The 18,577-nt window shown below is 34.3% G+C and overlaps 1 protein-coding gene across 1 annotated transcript; it reads right to left on the reverse strand.

Annotated features, from left to right (window-relative positions):
• Positions 1–239: 239 nt before the first annotated feature.
• LOC104891431 (probable caffeine synthase 4) lies at positions 240–6,769 on the reverse strand. The gene is made up of 4 exons (XM_010677130.4): positions 6,597–6,769; positions 5,391–5,807; positions 3,696–3,971; positions 240–950 (listed from the first exon to the last, which is right to left on the reverse strand). Exons 1-4 carry the CDS (start codon positions 6,669–6,671, stop codon positions 591–593), a joined length of 1,128 nt encoding a protein of 375 aa, XP_010675432.1. The 5' UTR covers positions 6,672–6,769; the 3' UTR covers positions 240–590.
• Between the last annotated feature and the right edge of the window lie 11,808 nt (positions 6,770–18,577).

Consider the following 18,577-nt stretch of genomic DNA (forward strand, 5'->3'; position numbering starts at 1 on the left):
TCATACATTTTATAGAGGCGACACAATAGCATGTTGTGTTAGATGTTTTTGTAGTAATGGAGGTACAATTTTAGCATATTAAATTCAGTTCATATGCATTGAATCAAGGACCCTCTCTTTAAGGTGTCCTTTTTTATTGTTTTTAAATAATATAAGTATATTAACTAATAGTACTTTCGTTGTCTTTTATTTTTCCTATTTGGAATCGGGGAAGAAACGAATACAACTTAAAAAATGGACAAGATTCACTATTTTGAATAAATTTCGATTGAATTAAAAATAAAGATTTTTTTCCTTTGAGTGTCTCTATTTAAGGCAACCAATAATACAAAAATTTGAGGGGTAAAAGAGTAAAAGATGGTAATTGAATTGTGTGAGCACATTTATAGTGTCCTTTATTAACGAAAAGATTCAAATAGGAATAACAAATTGAAATTTCCCAATGAAAAATACAGGAATAACAAAAAAAAAAAGGAGAGGAGTAGATAATAACCTATCAGTTATTCTAAATAGACATTGAATTAAGGACCCTCGTTTTAAAGGTGTCCTGTTTTCATTGTTTCTACATATTATAACTATGTTAATCACACTTAAAATTTGCATATGTACTGTTTTTTTATAAGTGAAATGGCAACAGTATAGTGCTCCGCTGATCGACCATAATTCAAATGCTGAAATGCATAATGGGCGAGTTTATCATACAAAAGATCCAATACGCCTTTTCCAAAGTGACGCAAAATTAAAGATTCAGAGAAAGCTCTAATGAATTTGGATATGATTTTGGATCTTGTCCATTTATCTTCAATTTCATGAGCCACATGATGTGCCATTGTCTTTGTATTTTTAATCGCAAATGATCCTTGCTTCTTTACAATGCTTTCAAGTTCCTCTTTGGAGGCACAATAGTAAGGGAAATTAAAAGTGTCTACCTTCTCTTCCTCGATCAAACCCTACGAAGCATCAATAGTGAGCTATTCTTAGACACCCATTTTATTGCCAGCGATGACAATACAAAATGCGAGTTAACTACCTAGTAAGGACCTAAAGTATGAGAGTTTTTTCCAACAAGGACCTCAACAATTTTTTTGATCTACTAAGGACCTCATATCTACTATGGTTACATTTTCCATCCAATATTATTAACTTTGTTTTCTTTTTGTTTTAAAAAATTGAAATGGCTCCACCAACTCAATTATTCTTTATCTCTTTCCATATTCCTCTTAATTTGACTTTTAACTTTTTTTTCCATAAAACTATGAGTATTTTTATCAAATTGATACTTTAAGATACATTATTTGATCACATGAACATATTTTAAAAAATTATCACAGGTGTGTATTTTCAAAGATTTTCTTTAATCATATGAGTATTTCTTAAAATTTGGACTACTTATAAGTATTTAATAAATCTTCATTGACCATATAAGCCCTTTAGCTAATGTTATATATTCACCTCTATTTACATCTTATATATTCTTAGAGTAATTGTCTCAGAAGAACTCTAAAGAATCGATAATTATATCTCTCTCAATTCTTTACCTTTTTTCTCTTTTCTCTCTCGGACACTAATAAAAAGTCTCGGGTCAGTAGTTAATGAATTGATGCCACAACTATTCACAAAAGCAGCATAAAGGGGAAAAAATAGGGGTAAAAGAAAAAAAAATACAGAAATATAAAGAAAAATAAGAACATGTATTTGCAATCTAGTATGATTAAAGGTGGACGCCAACATATGTTAAGAACTTACCATACAAGTATTTAAAGAAATTACTACGGTATATCTGTTTTTAATAAATTTCTACAACGTCTTATATGCAATCGAAATTTTAAGAAATACTCATATGATTAAAGGAAATCTTTAAAAATAAACACATGTGGTGATTTTTTTTAAAAATGATTATATGATCAAATAATGTATCTTAAAGTACCAATTTGACAAAAATACTCATAGTTTTATGAAAAAAGAGTTAACGTCAAATTAGAAGGAAGATGGAGAGCGATAAAGAATAATTGAGTTGGTGGGTCCTTTTCAATTTTTTAAACAAAAAATAAACAAAGTTAATAAAATTGGATGGAAAATGTAACCTATTTGATGGAAAACGTAACCTATTGGATGGAAAATGTAACCATGGTTAATTTGAGGTCCTTAGTAGATCAAAAAAATTGTTGAGGTCCTTGTTAGAAAAAATTCTCATAGTTTAGGTCCTTATTGAGTAGTTAACTCTACAAAATGCATACCAAAATTTATTAGAGAATATACTCTAGTAATTCTTAACATTAAATCTTATATATATATTTTTTTGGTAAGAAGAAGTGGTCTGGACCCTGCTCTGGTTTTAATGGGCCAGACACTTGAGAGTAAGAAGGAAGGGAAAGGAAAGAGTAAGGGGAATCCCTATACTCAAAGTGCCTCTAGTGGGGATTGAACCCCCGACCTTGAGGTTGGAAGGGTGCTCTCCTTACCACTAACCAAGTACTACTTGATATATAAAATCTTATATAAGTGGATTTACATTAATTTATTGTAAGATTCGGGTAACTTATTGTCTATTTTAAGGGTGATTTCTTATCATTATTATTTATTAGAGATAACTTTTAATGTGTTACTATAAGTTATTATTAGTCGGTCTAGCTCGCTTATTCGAATTTATACAGAGAGGAAAGAAGCTCATAAACTACTTTCAAGTCTCAACGTTAATGACATTATTGTATTAAACCATTATATTTCTATAATGGTACTTTGGGATATTTTTGAATGCGAAGATCAAAGATGCAGGGTGGCAAACATTTAAAAAGGAGAAAGTATTCATCTCATAGTGAGATGCCAAAATGACATTTCACAAATATTTTGGTACCAAAGCTAAGTTAAAATTGTATCAATATAAAGTACTTTGATACTAACTTTATTTTGGTACCAAATTTCATTTTGGTACCAAGGTTTAATTTTGATACCAAAGTTACATATTGGTATCAAATAACTCTATTTTGTTACCATTTCGATTAACTTTGGTACCAAATTTTACGCCTATAACACCTCTGTCAAAAGAAGGGGGTGGGGTGGAGACATTTGTAATAGAAGTGCAAATTGGAACAAAATTTTCCTTTATCTATTGCAAGTAAAGGATGCATCATGGTTTAATAATTGCATATATTCTCAAACATCAATGAGGGAGGTGGGTTATATATTTACGGAATTGCGACTTGATTTTTCCTTTTTCTAATGCAAGTAAAGGTTGCATCATGGTTACCAATAAATCCTCCTTGTCCCTCAATGAAGTAAATCATTAATTTGATTGCGCGAGGTTAAGCAAGATCCAAAAACGTTGCATCATGGTTTAATAGGGCATTGATTTTTTAATGCAATCAAAATTGTGAAAATTAATTTTTTTGGTTAATAAGTACTCTCAGTTTTTTTTATCTTTCTCACTCTCTTATGCGCATCTCTCAATGCACATCGTATCTTTGAACTTAAATATCTTTCATTATATATTATAAAAAATTATAACGATTGAATATTAATAATGTACTAATTGTCGAATCAAACAAGATCCCACATGATTATATTTTTTCTTATAAATTGAAAAAAATTGAGAAAATTCTCTTTAAATATGAATATTGTTAATATTCTAAATGAGAACGATAAAAAAAACCAAAAATTTATAGTTCATGTAACAATGAAATGAGGGAAAACTTTACCTCAGAAACAAGACAAGTAAGGGCCTTAGTGAAAATTATAAGCTCCCATGGTTGCCAAATCAATGGATTAGTTAAAGATGGACGACCTCGAAATGTCAAAAGCATACGACCTTTAGATACAACTTCTTGACAACGACAATTCAAGAAGTTTGTGAAGTCTTGTTCGAACTGCGTCATATAAGCCTTTGCTACAACCTCAGAACTTGTTTCAGATATATACACGTTTCCCTTGTTTATTGGTACTGCACCTTGCTCACTGTTGAGTGCTTTTGGAGGCTTCACATATGACATAGTAAAAATTCATGATAAAAGTTAGAAATATGATTAACGAATTAATCAACTTATTATTATACAGTATTCATATTTTGTATAACTTAATTATTTTATTAACGATCCTGTAAGTGGCTTATAAATCGTTTCCATCGGAAGTTCCGCTTCACCTAACAAGAATTTAGAAAACAACTCCGAGAGACCAAGAGTGCCATCAATCACTCTTCTCTATGGCCACAGCTAGTCCACGAAAACTAACTCAGAATTGAGCCACTTCATAGTTCATAGTAGACAACTATTTATACTTTTGACATGTAGAATTACATTAGTGTTAAATGTTAATCAACAAAATCGATACATTAGATACTATCTCACACTCAAAGCTTAATCTATTCAACTTATTTTTTGCTAAATTATCTAAACTTAAATATATATTTATTTGAGCTTGTTAGACGATATTAGTCCTTACTCCTTATTATCTGAACCTATCTAAATCTATTTGAACTTATTAGATTTTAGACCTTATTTATTTTGTGAGAGTGTCATACCTTAGACCTTATATGAACTTATTTTTTTCAGGTAAGGACTGAAAATAAGTGAATAGAATAGGCCCATATAGCTATTTAGAGAAATTGATATATATATTCACTAGATGAACTACGTGTAGGTGGTGGGGTTCAAACTCGTGACCTCAAAGTCACGAGATGGGTACTCCATCACCTCCACCAAACAAGCTTGTTGTTATACTTCTAGTAAATATCTTCTGCACTTAAGCTTCTAACACACATGTTTATAATCTCATTTGAAAATATTAACAATATGTAGCTAGTATGCTTCGAACACATGACCTTTGAAATAAAATGTGAAAGTTTAACCACTAATCAACTATAATTTCAATGCTTAATGTTTCAAAGTAAAACATAATAAATTCTTATAATTATATGTAATCATAAAGACATAGATAAGTTTTTTGATCTCTAACACTTTTATTAAATAATAACATTCACTTAACTTAATTCCATTGAAATTGTTAATTTTATCCGTCCTCAACTCCTTTGAAGTTTTTTAAAAATAATTTATCATGTCATAACATCCATTTTTCAATTTTGCAATAGACAAAATATCAAGAAAAACTAATAAAATCAAGTATGAGATTTATGAATAATAATATATCTGATAATTGTAACTGACCCGGGACATCACTTGGGCCAAGATACTAGTTATATATGTTATGAAGTGCATATTCTTTTATAAATAATGAAGATGGGTTATGTTCTTTAATTTACTTATAACTGTATGTGCTTTAATTAAGAAGCATAATTCACATCATGTTTTCGATCTCGTGTAGGATCTAAGTTGCCACCAATTACCACATGCATGAATCTCTAAATCGACAATCAGCTAAAAAAAACTATCAAAACAAACCTGGGAAAACCAATGGAGGGTATAACTTGCATGAACAAAATGCAAACTGTTGCTAGGAAAAAGTCTCTCATAATAGGAACCTGGAGCTCCCATCAAGAGGAACAAAGGCACACCACCTTCTTTTCTTTTGAAGACCTCCAAATTCAGTATATCTCTAAACAACAAGTTAAAATCATTTGAGGGAAGATCATTCATGTAGATCTGAATTCTAGGCACTGGACCCTCATTATTGCACTTCAATTCCTTGTACTTTTTTCGCACAATTTCTATAACTAACGTTACGAAAGCCAATGGAACGGGGCCAACTCCACACCCCAAATCAGCTATGTTAAGGCCTTCCACTAGGTTTTCTTCATCCGAGAGTATAGATTGAATTGCATTCTCCAATATATATTGATTCATCAACCACGCCTCCTTCTGCATGCAACGTTTATTAAGAAGTCAATGTTGATTTTAAAGTCGTCATAAGATATAAACATTACCAACTGGGCTTGGCGTAAGTGGTTAAGAGTCTATCGCTCCTTAATTAAGGTATCGGGTTCGAGCCTTGGGTATGGAAAAAATCACAACTGAGAGGGATGCTGTCCTTTGAGGTACCCATACAACTTCCGCGGGAGATTAGTCCATTGATACTGATGATACGAAAGTTGTCTTCTTAAAATTATTGCTTTAATATATATGTATTCCCTGATAATATGCATAAAAAATATTATCTAAAATAAAAGGTTGCTTTTGACAGTCCATCTATGTAATTAGGTTGCTTTTGAGGGTCCATCGGTGTTATTGTTACTTAATTCATACCATAATTTTATGAGAAATATCATAGAATCGATCACATATTGACCACTAGTTAATTATTTAGGGCTTGTCCCTCTTGTTTATCAAAAACAGTGTAGTTGTACAAAAAAATTCAAGAGATATTAGTTCTAATGAAGAAATATTAAGTTCCCATGGTTAACTGAAAAAAATATTAATAAGTTCCCATGATTAACTAGATACTACTATCTCTATACCAAATATGGAAAGAACAATTATTGTATTTTCTTTACTAAGAAAAGAATGATATTATACTTTTTGGTTCTATCTATATATAGTAGTATATACTATTTTTACCTATCATTTACAATCATTTTTTACGTATGATAATAAATTAAATCATCCTTCTAAGTTATAAGTAATTAGTAGTTGTTTGATGGAGGTAGTTACCTGGACAGACGAATTCTGAGAATAGCTAAGCTTTCCATCACCATCATTCATGTGAAAGAATTCTTTTAGCTCCATCTTTCTCCTTTCTTCTTGATTTCCTTAACTTGGCCAAAACGTTCCAGCTTATACCGTATATATAATAGTATTTACTTCTTACAATTATTGTCAAAAGAAGAGCTACGAAACTAAATGCGCATAAATAACCCTTTTATTTTAGGATTCTCGGCTCCCCCCAGTCCCCACACACACCATGTGAAGTTGGAGTATCAATTATTGAACAAAATTTGGCAACATAATGCATTTATGGCGTGTGTTATCCTAATCTATCTTACGAGCTAGCGTCGTGAAGCATGTGATCATTTGTATAATTGTATTATATATTGATCTCAAAATCTCGATGATTCCAAATGCTATAAGTGGGTGGCAGCACTCATCTTATTTTCCATTAGTTTCGCGGGTACATGATGTACGATAATAGGGTATTTAGTAATTAGAGTTTTAAAGTAAGAAGAGAATTTTGGACTATTTTTAGAGTTTTGACTGATAAAAAATACTTAAAGGGGTGTTTTGTAAGAGAGAGTTTTATATTGAGTTTTGGAATAAATACTCTCAAAATGAAAAAGTTTCGAATAGGAGCTTTTTCTTTAGAAGATTAGGTAAAAATGTATGTACAATGATTTTTTTGCTTCTAAAAATAATACTACCCAATGTTATCAGGATCGGGATCCTACTTTGGATCGTAGGGGTTGGTAGAATCGAATCGGTGGGATCGGATCGTAGGATCGTAAGATCCTACAATTCGGTGAAATAGAGATAATTATACTAAAATAGGGTGAAAATCTAATGTGAAAAATTTACACATATTAATAATGAATTTTTTAATTAGCAAATGATGATAGTTTTTCAATACTATAAGATTGGAGTAACATGCGACCAAAATCTAATTGGAGAAATATAATATGTGAAATTACTTTATTATTTTTATATGGTAGGATCGGATCGTAGAGTCGTAGAATCGTGTTAAGATCCTACCATGTGATTTTTTGTGGCTGGACAGGATCTAAAGATCCTACAAAATTAAGATACTACGTAGGATCGGGATCGGTGAGGTCTTTCAGGATCGTAAAATCCGGATCGGGATTTTAACAACCACCATATGTATTAATATGTCTATATAGGTCATTTCACACAACAAATGACAATAAGCTTTTAGCAATCAGTTAATTGTTACCAAACACATTTATAAAAAAAAAAGTTGTCAAATCTGTTGAACAAAAGTTAAAACTCTAACAATAAGCTTTAAATTATAAGAGCTAAACTCTAAACTTTATTTGTCAAAAACGGCCAATAATATTCTTGTGGTGCTACTTTACTTAGCTTTCTCATTCATTGTGTGGGTTATTGTTGTGCATGTAATATGTTCTGTTTTGATGATGAAAATTAATATAATATGTTATAGTATGAAAGTATGTAACAGTTGAAACATATGCATGAAGAAAGGAATTAATAAATGAAGACTTTGAAGAAAAGAAGAATCAAGATTGAAGTCAAGTTTATATGTTCCTTAGAATAGTTACTTTGTGTAAAAATGTAATATGCTTGAATTAGGTGACATACTATGTGCTAAATATAGAAATATAAAATTAGTATAATTATTATTTTCTTAGAATTAAGAAAATAAATAATTGTATTAATATTATATGTCTATATAAAAAGGAAATTAGTTTATCAAATTAGATAATAGATTTTCATAAAAAACGTTTTAGAAAAGAATTTTATAAGAAAACGTGGTTTTAGAAAAGTATTTTATGAAAACGAGTTTTAGAAAAGAATTTCAGAAATAACGTGAAAACAAGTAATTTAGTTTTCTAAAAAGATTTGGAAAATACTTTTTGATAAAAATCAAATTTGAGTTGAAAAGAAAATCTAATATGGAAAACTTATCTTTTTGAGATCAAAGATAAAGATGAAAAAAGATAAAGTTTTTTTTCTAAAAAGAGAGTTTTATCCCTTAAATTAAGGATTAAAAGATAAAGATATTTTTGAAGGATTTTCGTCCAAACCAAGTCCTATAAAAGGGATTTATAATTCACTTTTAGATCTCACGTTTTCAGAGAGAAAAATCGGAGATATTAAGAGCTGAAAACAATTTCCTTACGCACAGAATATAGCACTGTTTGAGTCAGATTCAAGTAACTATTATACGAGTGTAATTGTCCTCTAATTGCTTGAATAAGAAGCACACGTTTGAGGATTCTTTCTTTCTGTAATTTCACTATTATAGAGAGTGTCAACTCTTAGAGTTAAGAGTTGGTTAGCACTACTAGGGTTAGTAGTGATGGAGTCTTATTGTATCAATAGGTTGGTATCTTAAGATTCAAAGAAATAAAGAGTTTTGTTTCGTGTGGACGTAGATCTCAGAGGTGAGATTGAACCACGTTATATTCTGTGTTTGTGCATCAAATTCCACATAATTTAAGTTTTAGTTTTCGCAAAAACTCAAATCAGAAATTTACAATTATTTCGCACAGTGGCTGGCACTGTGCAATAATAAAGGTTTTGCGAAAATCGATCAAATTTCATTACTCAATTCAACCCCCCTTCTTGAGTGTCAACTTTGGGTTCTAACAGTTATGTATGCCTTTCAAATTTTACATCTACACGAGTATGTTTTATATAACGTGCGCAAAATCAATGCTATCATTCCCCACATTTTACTAGGAGTACTATTATAAAAGAATACATTCAACGCGCCACGCGATGATCGATCAACTGGATTAAGTGAAAGATTTTATGTTGATTTTAAAAGGATCTAAGCTCAGATTTGAACTTAAGGGATGTTCTTTTTTACAATTTAATCAGTCATTGATGGAAAGCAATAATATGAATCACAAGCGGAACATGATTCAATACATTAATTGCTGAGCTAGAGATGATGAGCACCCATGCTACTTTTTTTTTTTTTGGAAAAGCTTGTGTTATTTTAATTAAGGAATAAAATGTACATCAGTATGTATGAAAACATTTAGAAGGGACATTAAATTTTTTCAACATTATTCTATTCCATGTAATAGCACAAGTCTGTTAGATAACTAATAATGTCTTAACCTGGTGGTTAATATTGAGAAGATGTGGATGATAAGGGCATGTTCTCTTCGGCATAAAACAGCTGAATTGATGAATTGAACTGAATTGAACTGAACTGAAAATAAGCTGGGGAGAATAGACCATTAGTCATAGGTTCGAATTTTCCTTCCTCTTCTTTGTACTTTGTACTGCCTTTGTGGTTCATATGGACTAAAAAAAACAAGTCTGTTAGGTGATGGGTAATGCAACTACATTCTCATCTCTTCTAACATGAAAAAAGATATGGAAACAAGAACATAATTAAACATAAAATGTCTACAAGAATACCATCCAAGTCCGAATAATATATAGCTGTTTTGAGACATAATTTGTGAGTCGGATTCAAGTATAAGATGCTCATATCTAGGAGTCTTGGCTTCTTGCAAGCAATTTGGTCATATATGGAGTGCCTTGCATTTAACTACGTCAGGTGGCCACATAACCTCTGATTATGCGTCTGGCAACAAAGATAAGATCACCAGCCGCATCATGGGTCATAACCTCCCAACCCACCCGTCCACTGTCACAAAAAGCCGCGTCTGCTTTAACTGGTTTAATTGGTATCATATAACCACTTTCACACTTTGAGCATGTAGTATTGTAGTTCAACATTTGGCTTCTAAGAAATGAAATCAACTATCTACTCTATTTCTTCTCATTTGATTCAAACCCTCTTCAATGCATTACCATTATTTGGGGGTCTTGCTAAATGCCGCCCTAGAATTTCCAGTTAACGCCCTGTATTTTTGTATTTGTATACATGGGTTGTATTTCCCTCCCTACATCTCTTTCATCCACAATAACTCCGGCAATTATTCCGGCTAACTTTCCCATCAAGAACTCCGGCAATTTTCCGGCTAACTTTCCGACGACAATATCTCCTGCAAAATAAAACCGTCAACTTTTCCGGCCAATTTTCCGGCCACATTATTGCATTATTAATATTAATTAAATTTTATAATTCTTTTAATACACAAAATTGGACAATATTGACTTTAAAAAAAAAATGTCCAGGCACCTAAATTAGGTGCCCGAACCTGTGGTCAGGCGCCTAAATTAGGCGCCCAACCACAGGTACAGGCACCTAAATTAGGTGCCTGAACCTGTGGTCAGGCGCCTAAATTAGGCGCCCAACCACAGGTACAGGCACCTAATTGCGCCCAACCACAGGTACAGGCACCTAAATTAGGTGCCTGTACCTGTGGTTGGGCGCCTAATTTAGGCGCCTGACCACAGGTTCGGGCACCTAATTTAGGTGCCTGGACACTTTTTTTTTTTAAGTCAATAGAGTCCGATTTTGTGTATTGAAAGAATGATAAAATTTCATTAATATTAATAATGCAATAATGTGGCTGGAAAATTAGTCGGAAAAGTTGTCGAAATTGTTGTCGCCGGAAAAATTGCCGGAGTTTTTGATAGGAGATCCTTGTTGATGAAAGAGATGTAGTGAGGGAGTGATGGAGATAACTCCGGCAATTATTCCGGCTAACTTTCCCATCAAGTCTCCGACAATTTTTCCGGCTAACTTTCCGACGACAATATCTCCGGCAACTTTTCCGGCCACGTTATTAATATTAATTAAATTTTATAATTCTTATAATACACAAAATGGTACTATATTGACTTAAAAAAAAAGTGTCCAAGCACCTAAATTACGTGCCCGAACCTGTGGTCAGGCGCCTAAATTAGGTGCCCAACCTCAGGTACAGGCGCCTAAATTAGGTGCCTGAACCTGTGGTCGGGCACCTAAATTAGGTGCCCGAACCTGTGGTCAGGCGCCTAAATTAGGCGCCCAACCACAGGTACAAGCACCTAAATTAGGTGCCCAAACCTGTGGTCAGGCACCTAAATTAGGCGCCCAACCACAGGTACAGGCACCTAATTTAGGTGCCTGACCACAGGTTTGGGCACCTAATTTAGGTGCCTGGACACTTTTTTTTTTAATATAGTCCGATTTTTGTGTACTAAAAGAATTATAAAATTTCATTAATATTAATAATGCAATAAAGTGGCCGGAAAATTAGTCGGAAAAGTTGTCGGAGTTATTGTCGCCGGAAAAATTGCCGGAGTTTTTAAAGGGAGATCCTTGTTGATGAAAGAGATGTAGTGAAGGAGTTATAAAGAGTGAGGGAGAGTGAAAGAGAGTGGGATAGTGAGTGTTAAAGTATATATACATGTATATGTATTTATACAGGGCGTTAGTAGGAAAATCTAGGGCGGGATTTAGCAAATGAGTTATTTGGTGATAATGGTCTTCTTTAGTTTATTATTTTTGTACTTTCCCTTCTTTCTCGAGTAACAAAATTCAAATTTTGGTGACTGGTGATAACGGTTACCATTCTTCTTTTTCCATTTCAAGACTTAAACCAATCAACCAAACACCCAATAAAAACAAGTTATGCTACCATTTCAGTCCTCTGTTTGATTCCATCCATGACTTGAACCAATATGCTCTTTACGTACCAATTGAAAATTGTATAAAATGCTAATAAAAAAGGTTTAATCATTTTCAATATATATTTTTCACAACAAATCACTTTATTGTCCATGGAAGATACTCCACAAGTCTCCCACATATAAAAATATATCACACTATAGAAGTATTCAAATAGTTTCCCTTTTTATGAGATTCACTACTATCTTCTTGATTGTTTAGATAAAAAAAAATGTTCTTTTTCGTTTTCTCAGGACATACTAGCTTTTTTCAAGTAAGATAGTAATCGCACAGTTCTGAGCAGGTCGACCAAGAGCCAAATGTTGGAACGTATAAAAGGTGAGTTTATCATACAATAAATTCAGTATGTGTTCACCAAAATGTTGCGAAATCAATGATTTTGTGAAGGCGCCAATATATTTCGCTATGGCTTGAGCCCTTTCCCATTTGTCCTCTACTTCATATGCCACATCAAGTACCATTGTTTTTGTATGCTTTATTAGAAATGAGCCTTCCTTTTTCGTTATGCTGTCAACTTGTTTTTCACTGGCGCAATACACAGGAAGATTAAAGTCGTCTAAGTTATCTTCCTTGATCACTCCCTGAGGAACGGTAACAATAATCTGAATGTGAGTGAATTTGTACTCGTATAAACTGACGCAATATAGAAAAAGATTTTGCATCTTACATCATCTATACGTAGAATGTGAATTTGGAGATAAAAGCAACTTTGAGTTCGTTCTTTGTTATACTTTCTCCGTTTCATATTACTCGCTACACTTCTCAATTCATGGACTCCTAGACAATTTTTGGAGAAAAAAAAGGTAGAGAGTAAAAAGAAAAGGGACCCATGTGAGAGAAGAGGGATAGAGAGAGTTTATAGTCCAAAAAAGAGGTATAGCAAGTGTATGGGTGTGACCCAAATTTGCTAGCGGACATTGCAGTGGCGGACCCAGGAATTTCAATTTGGGGGTACGGACGTATAACAAACGCAAAAATAGTGGATAGATTGTTTAATACTAAAATATGCATAGTTATACTTATACAATCCAAAATAAGAAAAAAAGTTTATATAGTTCAAATTACATTCGCATTTTATGAATCATCATATTTTGAAATTGAACAATGATATCTTTATCTGGAAAAAGTATACTTGATTTCAATCTTCAATTTCAATTACACACTTACTAATCAATAATATCAACAATTTACATGTACATATTCAAATAAATAAAGAATGTGACTAACATACTTCTATATATTATATAAAAGTATAAATAATCAATTAATTAAGCAAAGTAATCATTTAAAATCAAACAAAATTTACAACAATAAAGCAAGAAATAACTTATTATACCACATGAATGAGAGAGAGAAAGTACTTTGACCATGGAGTGTGAACATTACCTACAAAAACTTTCTGTTTTTGCTTCCTCAACATCTCTGTTTTTTCTTTTCCTAAAATATGTTTTTAGCTTTTCAAAAACTTCAAACAATAAATTCAACTTCTTTTGTTCGGATCTACGAGAAAATAATTCGATTTAGTGATTGATTTCAAATTTAAAAGGGAGAATTATTTGAGGATCAAGGCCAAGGCAGTGGTAGTACCAAGCTTTCCATGCAAGAGGTGAAAGCAAATGCAAAAACAGAGGAGTAATAAAGAATGAAGCTAAGATCCCCCTTGTGAAGAGGTTCGGAGTTTTGAGGAATTCTGGTTATGGAAGCTTGCAATTAGTTGTGTTTTACACCAAATCAATTGAAGAAAAGAATACAAATTTTAGGTGAGATCGAAGAGAGAAAATTGGAAGCGGTTGTTCTTTTCTTGGTTCGAAGTTTTCCAGCATACCACCATGGTTTCACTTGCTTTCTCCTTCCTTTCTGGGATTCTGGTTTACCCTCTTAATTTTTTTTTTAAATTAAAGCTTTTTTTTTAGAACTAGGGATACAGTTGTACCCCCATGTTCCATTCTCGGTCCGCCACTGGGACATTGCATATTGACCGAGAGCAAACCAAAGTGACGTGGGCTCGCAAAAGGGAGACCAATCCTAATTCATCATTCGGGCCGAGATTGCCGTCACGGTCATGGAAAACGACAAAGTAGAGGGAATCTTCCCTCTGACAAGATAATCACAACAGTACAAGTGTCACAAGATTACACGCCCTGTCAGGTGAATAGTACGCCTATAAATAGCCATCCAGTACTATTCCTGCAGGTACATTCTCTCATACTAAAAATAGCCTATCTCTCTCTCTCTAAGCTCTCTCTCTCTCTAGAATCCTCTTGAGTATTAGCTGACTTGAGCGTCGGAGGGGGTTTCCTCGAAACACCCCCGAGGGTAGCTCACGTTTGTCATTGTTGCAGATCCCTCACGGACATCCATCTCTGTCGGACAACTCTAAAGGTCCGGCACCGTTTTCGATACCGAAACAACTGGCGCTAGAAGGAGGGGACCTCACCCTTTCTAAGGTATCAGTCATGGAAGACACAAACAACGCTACCCATGGTCAGCCTGAGTTTGAGCAAGGCCAGAATTCCTCGCAGCCAGTCATCACTGGTGCGTTGGGAAACCCACAGTTCCACTACCGGACACCGGGAACGAGGAGCAAACCCCAAACACCAACGTACCATTCAACTTGGCACAGCTAATCAATTCTCTCCAGCAATTGCAAACGGTGCATCATTTATCCAGATGCTGACAGGTAATCCTCAACAAAATGCTCCTCCCCAACCCTCTGGCGGTACCCGTAAGCGACCACCGGCTATGGCTGGTAGGAACGCGGACGGGACCCCGCTCCGAAAAATGCAGTCCTTGGGAAAAGAGGGACGGGAAATGGAGAAGAAAATAGACCGATCTGATTATGAGGAGGAAATTCTGGAAACTGAGGAGGTATACTATTCTGAAGAAGAAACGCAGGGTCACTCCCGCCGTGAGTACAGTACCGTCGGTGCTAGTAACTATTCGGCTAGGGGTCACCTCTTGATCAAGCCTAAGCTCTCCCCCTTCACTCCGGAGATATTGAATCATCCTATGACACGAATCAAATGCCGCTCTCAAGTATGATGGCACATCAGACCCCATGATCACGTCGCGGCTTACGAAGGACAATATGTTTCTTACACTCAAGTTGATGCCATATGGTGTAAAGTCTTTCCCTCAACCTTGACTGGGAATAGCTCAGACATGGTTCAAAAGTCTCAAGCCAGGTAGCGTCTCTAGCTTTTCTCTGCTGTCATCCATGTTCAGTACGCACTTTGTAAGCAATAGGCGCCGTGAGCGCACCACTGGGGAATTGCTGTCAGTCAAACAAGGAGAAAATGAGAGCCTGAGAGACTACATTGGCCGCTTTCAATGTCGAGGCAGTTTCAATACCTCGACTGCAGCAGGACGTGGCCGTTTGGCCTTAATGACAGGACTCAAGGAGGGATCACCCTTCCGGAATTATCTGGGCCGAAAGTCATAATACAACCCTGGGTCCCGTCCTTGGCAAGGCCAATGACTATATAAGAGGGGAAGAATTTGAAAAGCTGTAGGCAACAGGAGGCTGGAAAGAAAGATGACAAGAAGAAGGAAGAGGCCCGCGAGGCGGATCGGGGCCAGAGGAAAGAAAGCAGGAGTCAAATGTGGTCAAGAGGGGAAATGACCGAGACAGGGAGAATGAAAGGTATGATCGCGATCGCAGAGATCGTGAAAAGAGTGGCCGGGAAGGAGGTGAACGCAAGGATAGGTTCGATGCATATACTCAACTCACCACTTCTAGAAGCCAAATTTTTCTGATGAATAAGGGCAGTGATAAGTGGCAACGTCCGAGACAGATGTTCCATAAAAATCGTGACAAAAATAAATGGTGTGATTTCCATGGAGATCACGGCCACATAACTGAGGATTGCCGGCACTTAAAAGATAACCTGGAGGATCTAATAAGAAGAGGTTATTTCAGTCAGTACAAGGCCCAGACAAAAGAAGGTGATCTTGTAAAGCCCGTGACTCGAAATGTTCAATCTCGGATCAGCGAGATCCACGTTATCAGTGGGGGTCCTATCCATGGAGGAAGTGTTAACGACGCAAAGGCGAGTTTGAAGGAATTCCGACATCAAGTCAATTTCAACGCCAGCTTGCCATGGAAGAATCCGCCAGCAATGCCGGCCATGTCATTTACTCTGGAGGATGCAAATCATGTGGTGTATCCTCATGATGATCCGCTGGTAGTAACACTGAAAGTCTCAAACTGTCTGGTACATAGAATTTTGGTGGATGGGGGAAGCTCCGCAAATATTCTGTACCTATCAACATTCGAAAAGCTCATGCTGAGCCGTGAGTACTTGAAGCCGGTCCGATATCCCGTCATTGGATTCACAGGGGCATCAGTGGTGCCAGAAGGGTTAATCTCACTCCCAGTACGTATTGGGGAGGATGAGTCAGCCAGAGACGTCATGACTGAGTTTCTGGTAGTGGATGTTCCGGGAGCATACAATGCAATCATTGGACGCCCATTCATTCATGACGTCCAAGGTGTCGTCTCAACTTACCACCTGACCATGTTGTATGTTTCCAATGACGGATCAACATCAAGATTGAAAGGCAATCAGGAGATGGCAAGATCATGCTACTTAACAACACTAAAGCAACCTGTAACACCCCCAAATTACTCGCTTTTAAATAAATTATTTAGTAAATAAAATTTGAGTAATTTAGGAGTACTACCGCCACGTGACTAACACGCTTTCGGCAACCAACTACTAACTAACCGAAATAACTTGCAGCGGAAGACTTTAACCAAAAATAATAATACTTCTTTATTAATAAAAGTAAATATTGTCTCAATACTCATAATAAATGAAACACTCTAATCTAGGTGAAGATCCCCTTCCTAGTATGCTCCCATGCACATCCAAAATTCACCTGCAAATCTGCTTACCAAAAAGGTAAACAGGGCAAAGCCAAATAGGAAAAAGAAAATACGCGTCAGTATAAAACTGAGTACGAAATGTACTAGATAAGTAACACATTTGTTATTCGTAACAATTTTTCATTTCGAAAACTCCATCACCAATAATTCAAGAATAACTCTTTAGAATAAACTTTTTTCAAACACTTAATAATAATTCAAGAACAATTTTCTATAACTTTTGCCAAACACTTGAATAATAATTCAAGAACAACCTTTTAAGAACAAACTCTTTCCAAACACTTGAATAGTAATTCAAGAATAACTTTTTAAGAATAAACTCTTTCCAAACAACTTGGATTAAAAATAATCCTGAAAACAATTCCTCTTCTTATCTCCCCTTCTATTTTGCTAAGTGTGCACACCCCCCAAGCTAGTCATCCCATCACGGAGCTATATCAAGGGGTAACTATAATTGCCAACAAGTGGACTTTGAATCTCTTGATATTAATCAAGCGGAAATAATAATAATATGACTTGTAAGTCATGAGTAAACCTCCTTCCTCATAAACAACTTTTTGAACATTCAAAGTTCATAAAAACCAATCAACCTTTCCTTGTAAAAATAATTTAATTTTCCAAAAAGATAACAAAACTTCTATATAAAAATGATTGATAAAATCATTCCTTCTTTTCACTTTCAAGCGGGAATAATAAAACATTGTAACCATTTTAAATCAAATTTCTAAACCAATCCAACCAATAAAATCAATAAACAACTTTATCATATAAACCACATTTTAAAAGATCTAGCTACATAACGTACCTTGATCTTGCACAAACTAATACTAGTATCTTCACTTATTCTTATACTTGAGCTTTCTCATAGCCAACCAACAAGCAATCTACCACATGAACTTAATCATGAATTTTAACATGAATGATCTATCATGAGCATAATATTTTTGAGTAAGAAATATGAAAATATTTTTCTTAAACAAAAGAAAATTGAAACTTGAATAAGAAATATAAAACTAGAATACATAGGAAGAGAAAGAAGAACTTTGAAGTAAGAAATTATAGATTCTTCAAAGTTTTTTGTGCGGAAAAGATGGCTAAAGGTGTGGGGTATTTATAGGAGTAGCATAGGTAGAGTACTTAATTTTGAAAATTAAAGAATTTGTAACCTTCACCATAAATTAGGAGATTAAACCAAGATTTGTAACCTTCATCATAAATTTGGAAGTTATAGGAAAACAAAACTCTCTCCAATCACCATAAATCCCGTAGGAATATATGGCCCTAAAAAAATTTTTTTTTTTTTTTTTTTTTTGGTTTTCTGAATTTTTTTGACTAGGATTTAATACCAAAAGCTTAACAAATCCAATTTTGGCGCCATACTCCCGCCAAAATAATTAAAAATCAGTGAAAATACTAAAATACCCTTTGCTTAAAAATATTTAATTTAGAAAATGAATATAAAATAAATATTTAATTATTTAAATAAATACTAAAAATATGGGGTATTACACA

The sequence above is a fragment of the Beta vulgaris genome, chromosome 1 (assembly GCF_026745355.1).
Source record: "Beta vulgaris subsp. vulgaris cultivar EL10 chromosome 1, EL10.2, whole genome shotgun sequence".
NCBI lineage: Eukaryota > Viridiplantae > Streptophyta > Magnoliopsida > Caryophyllales > Amaranthaceae > Beta > Beta vulgaris.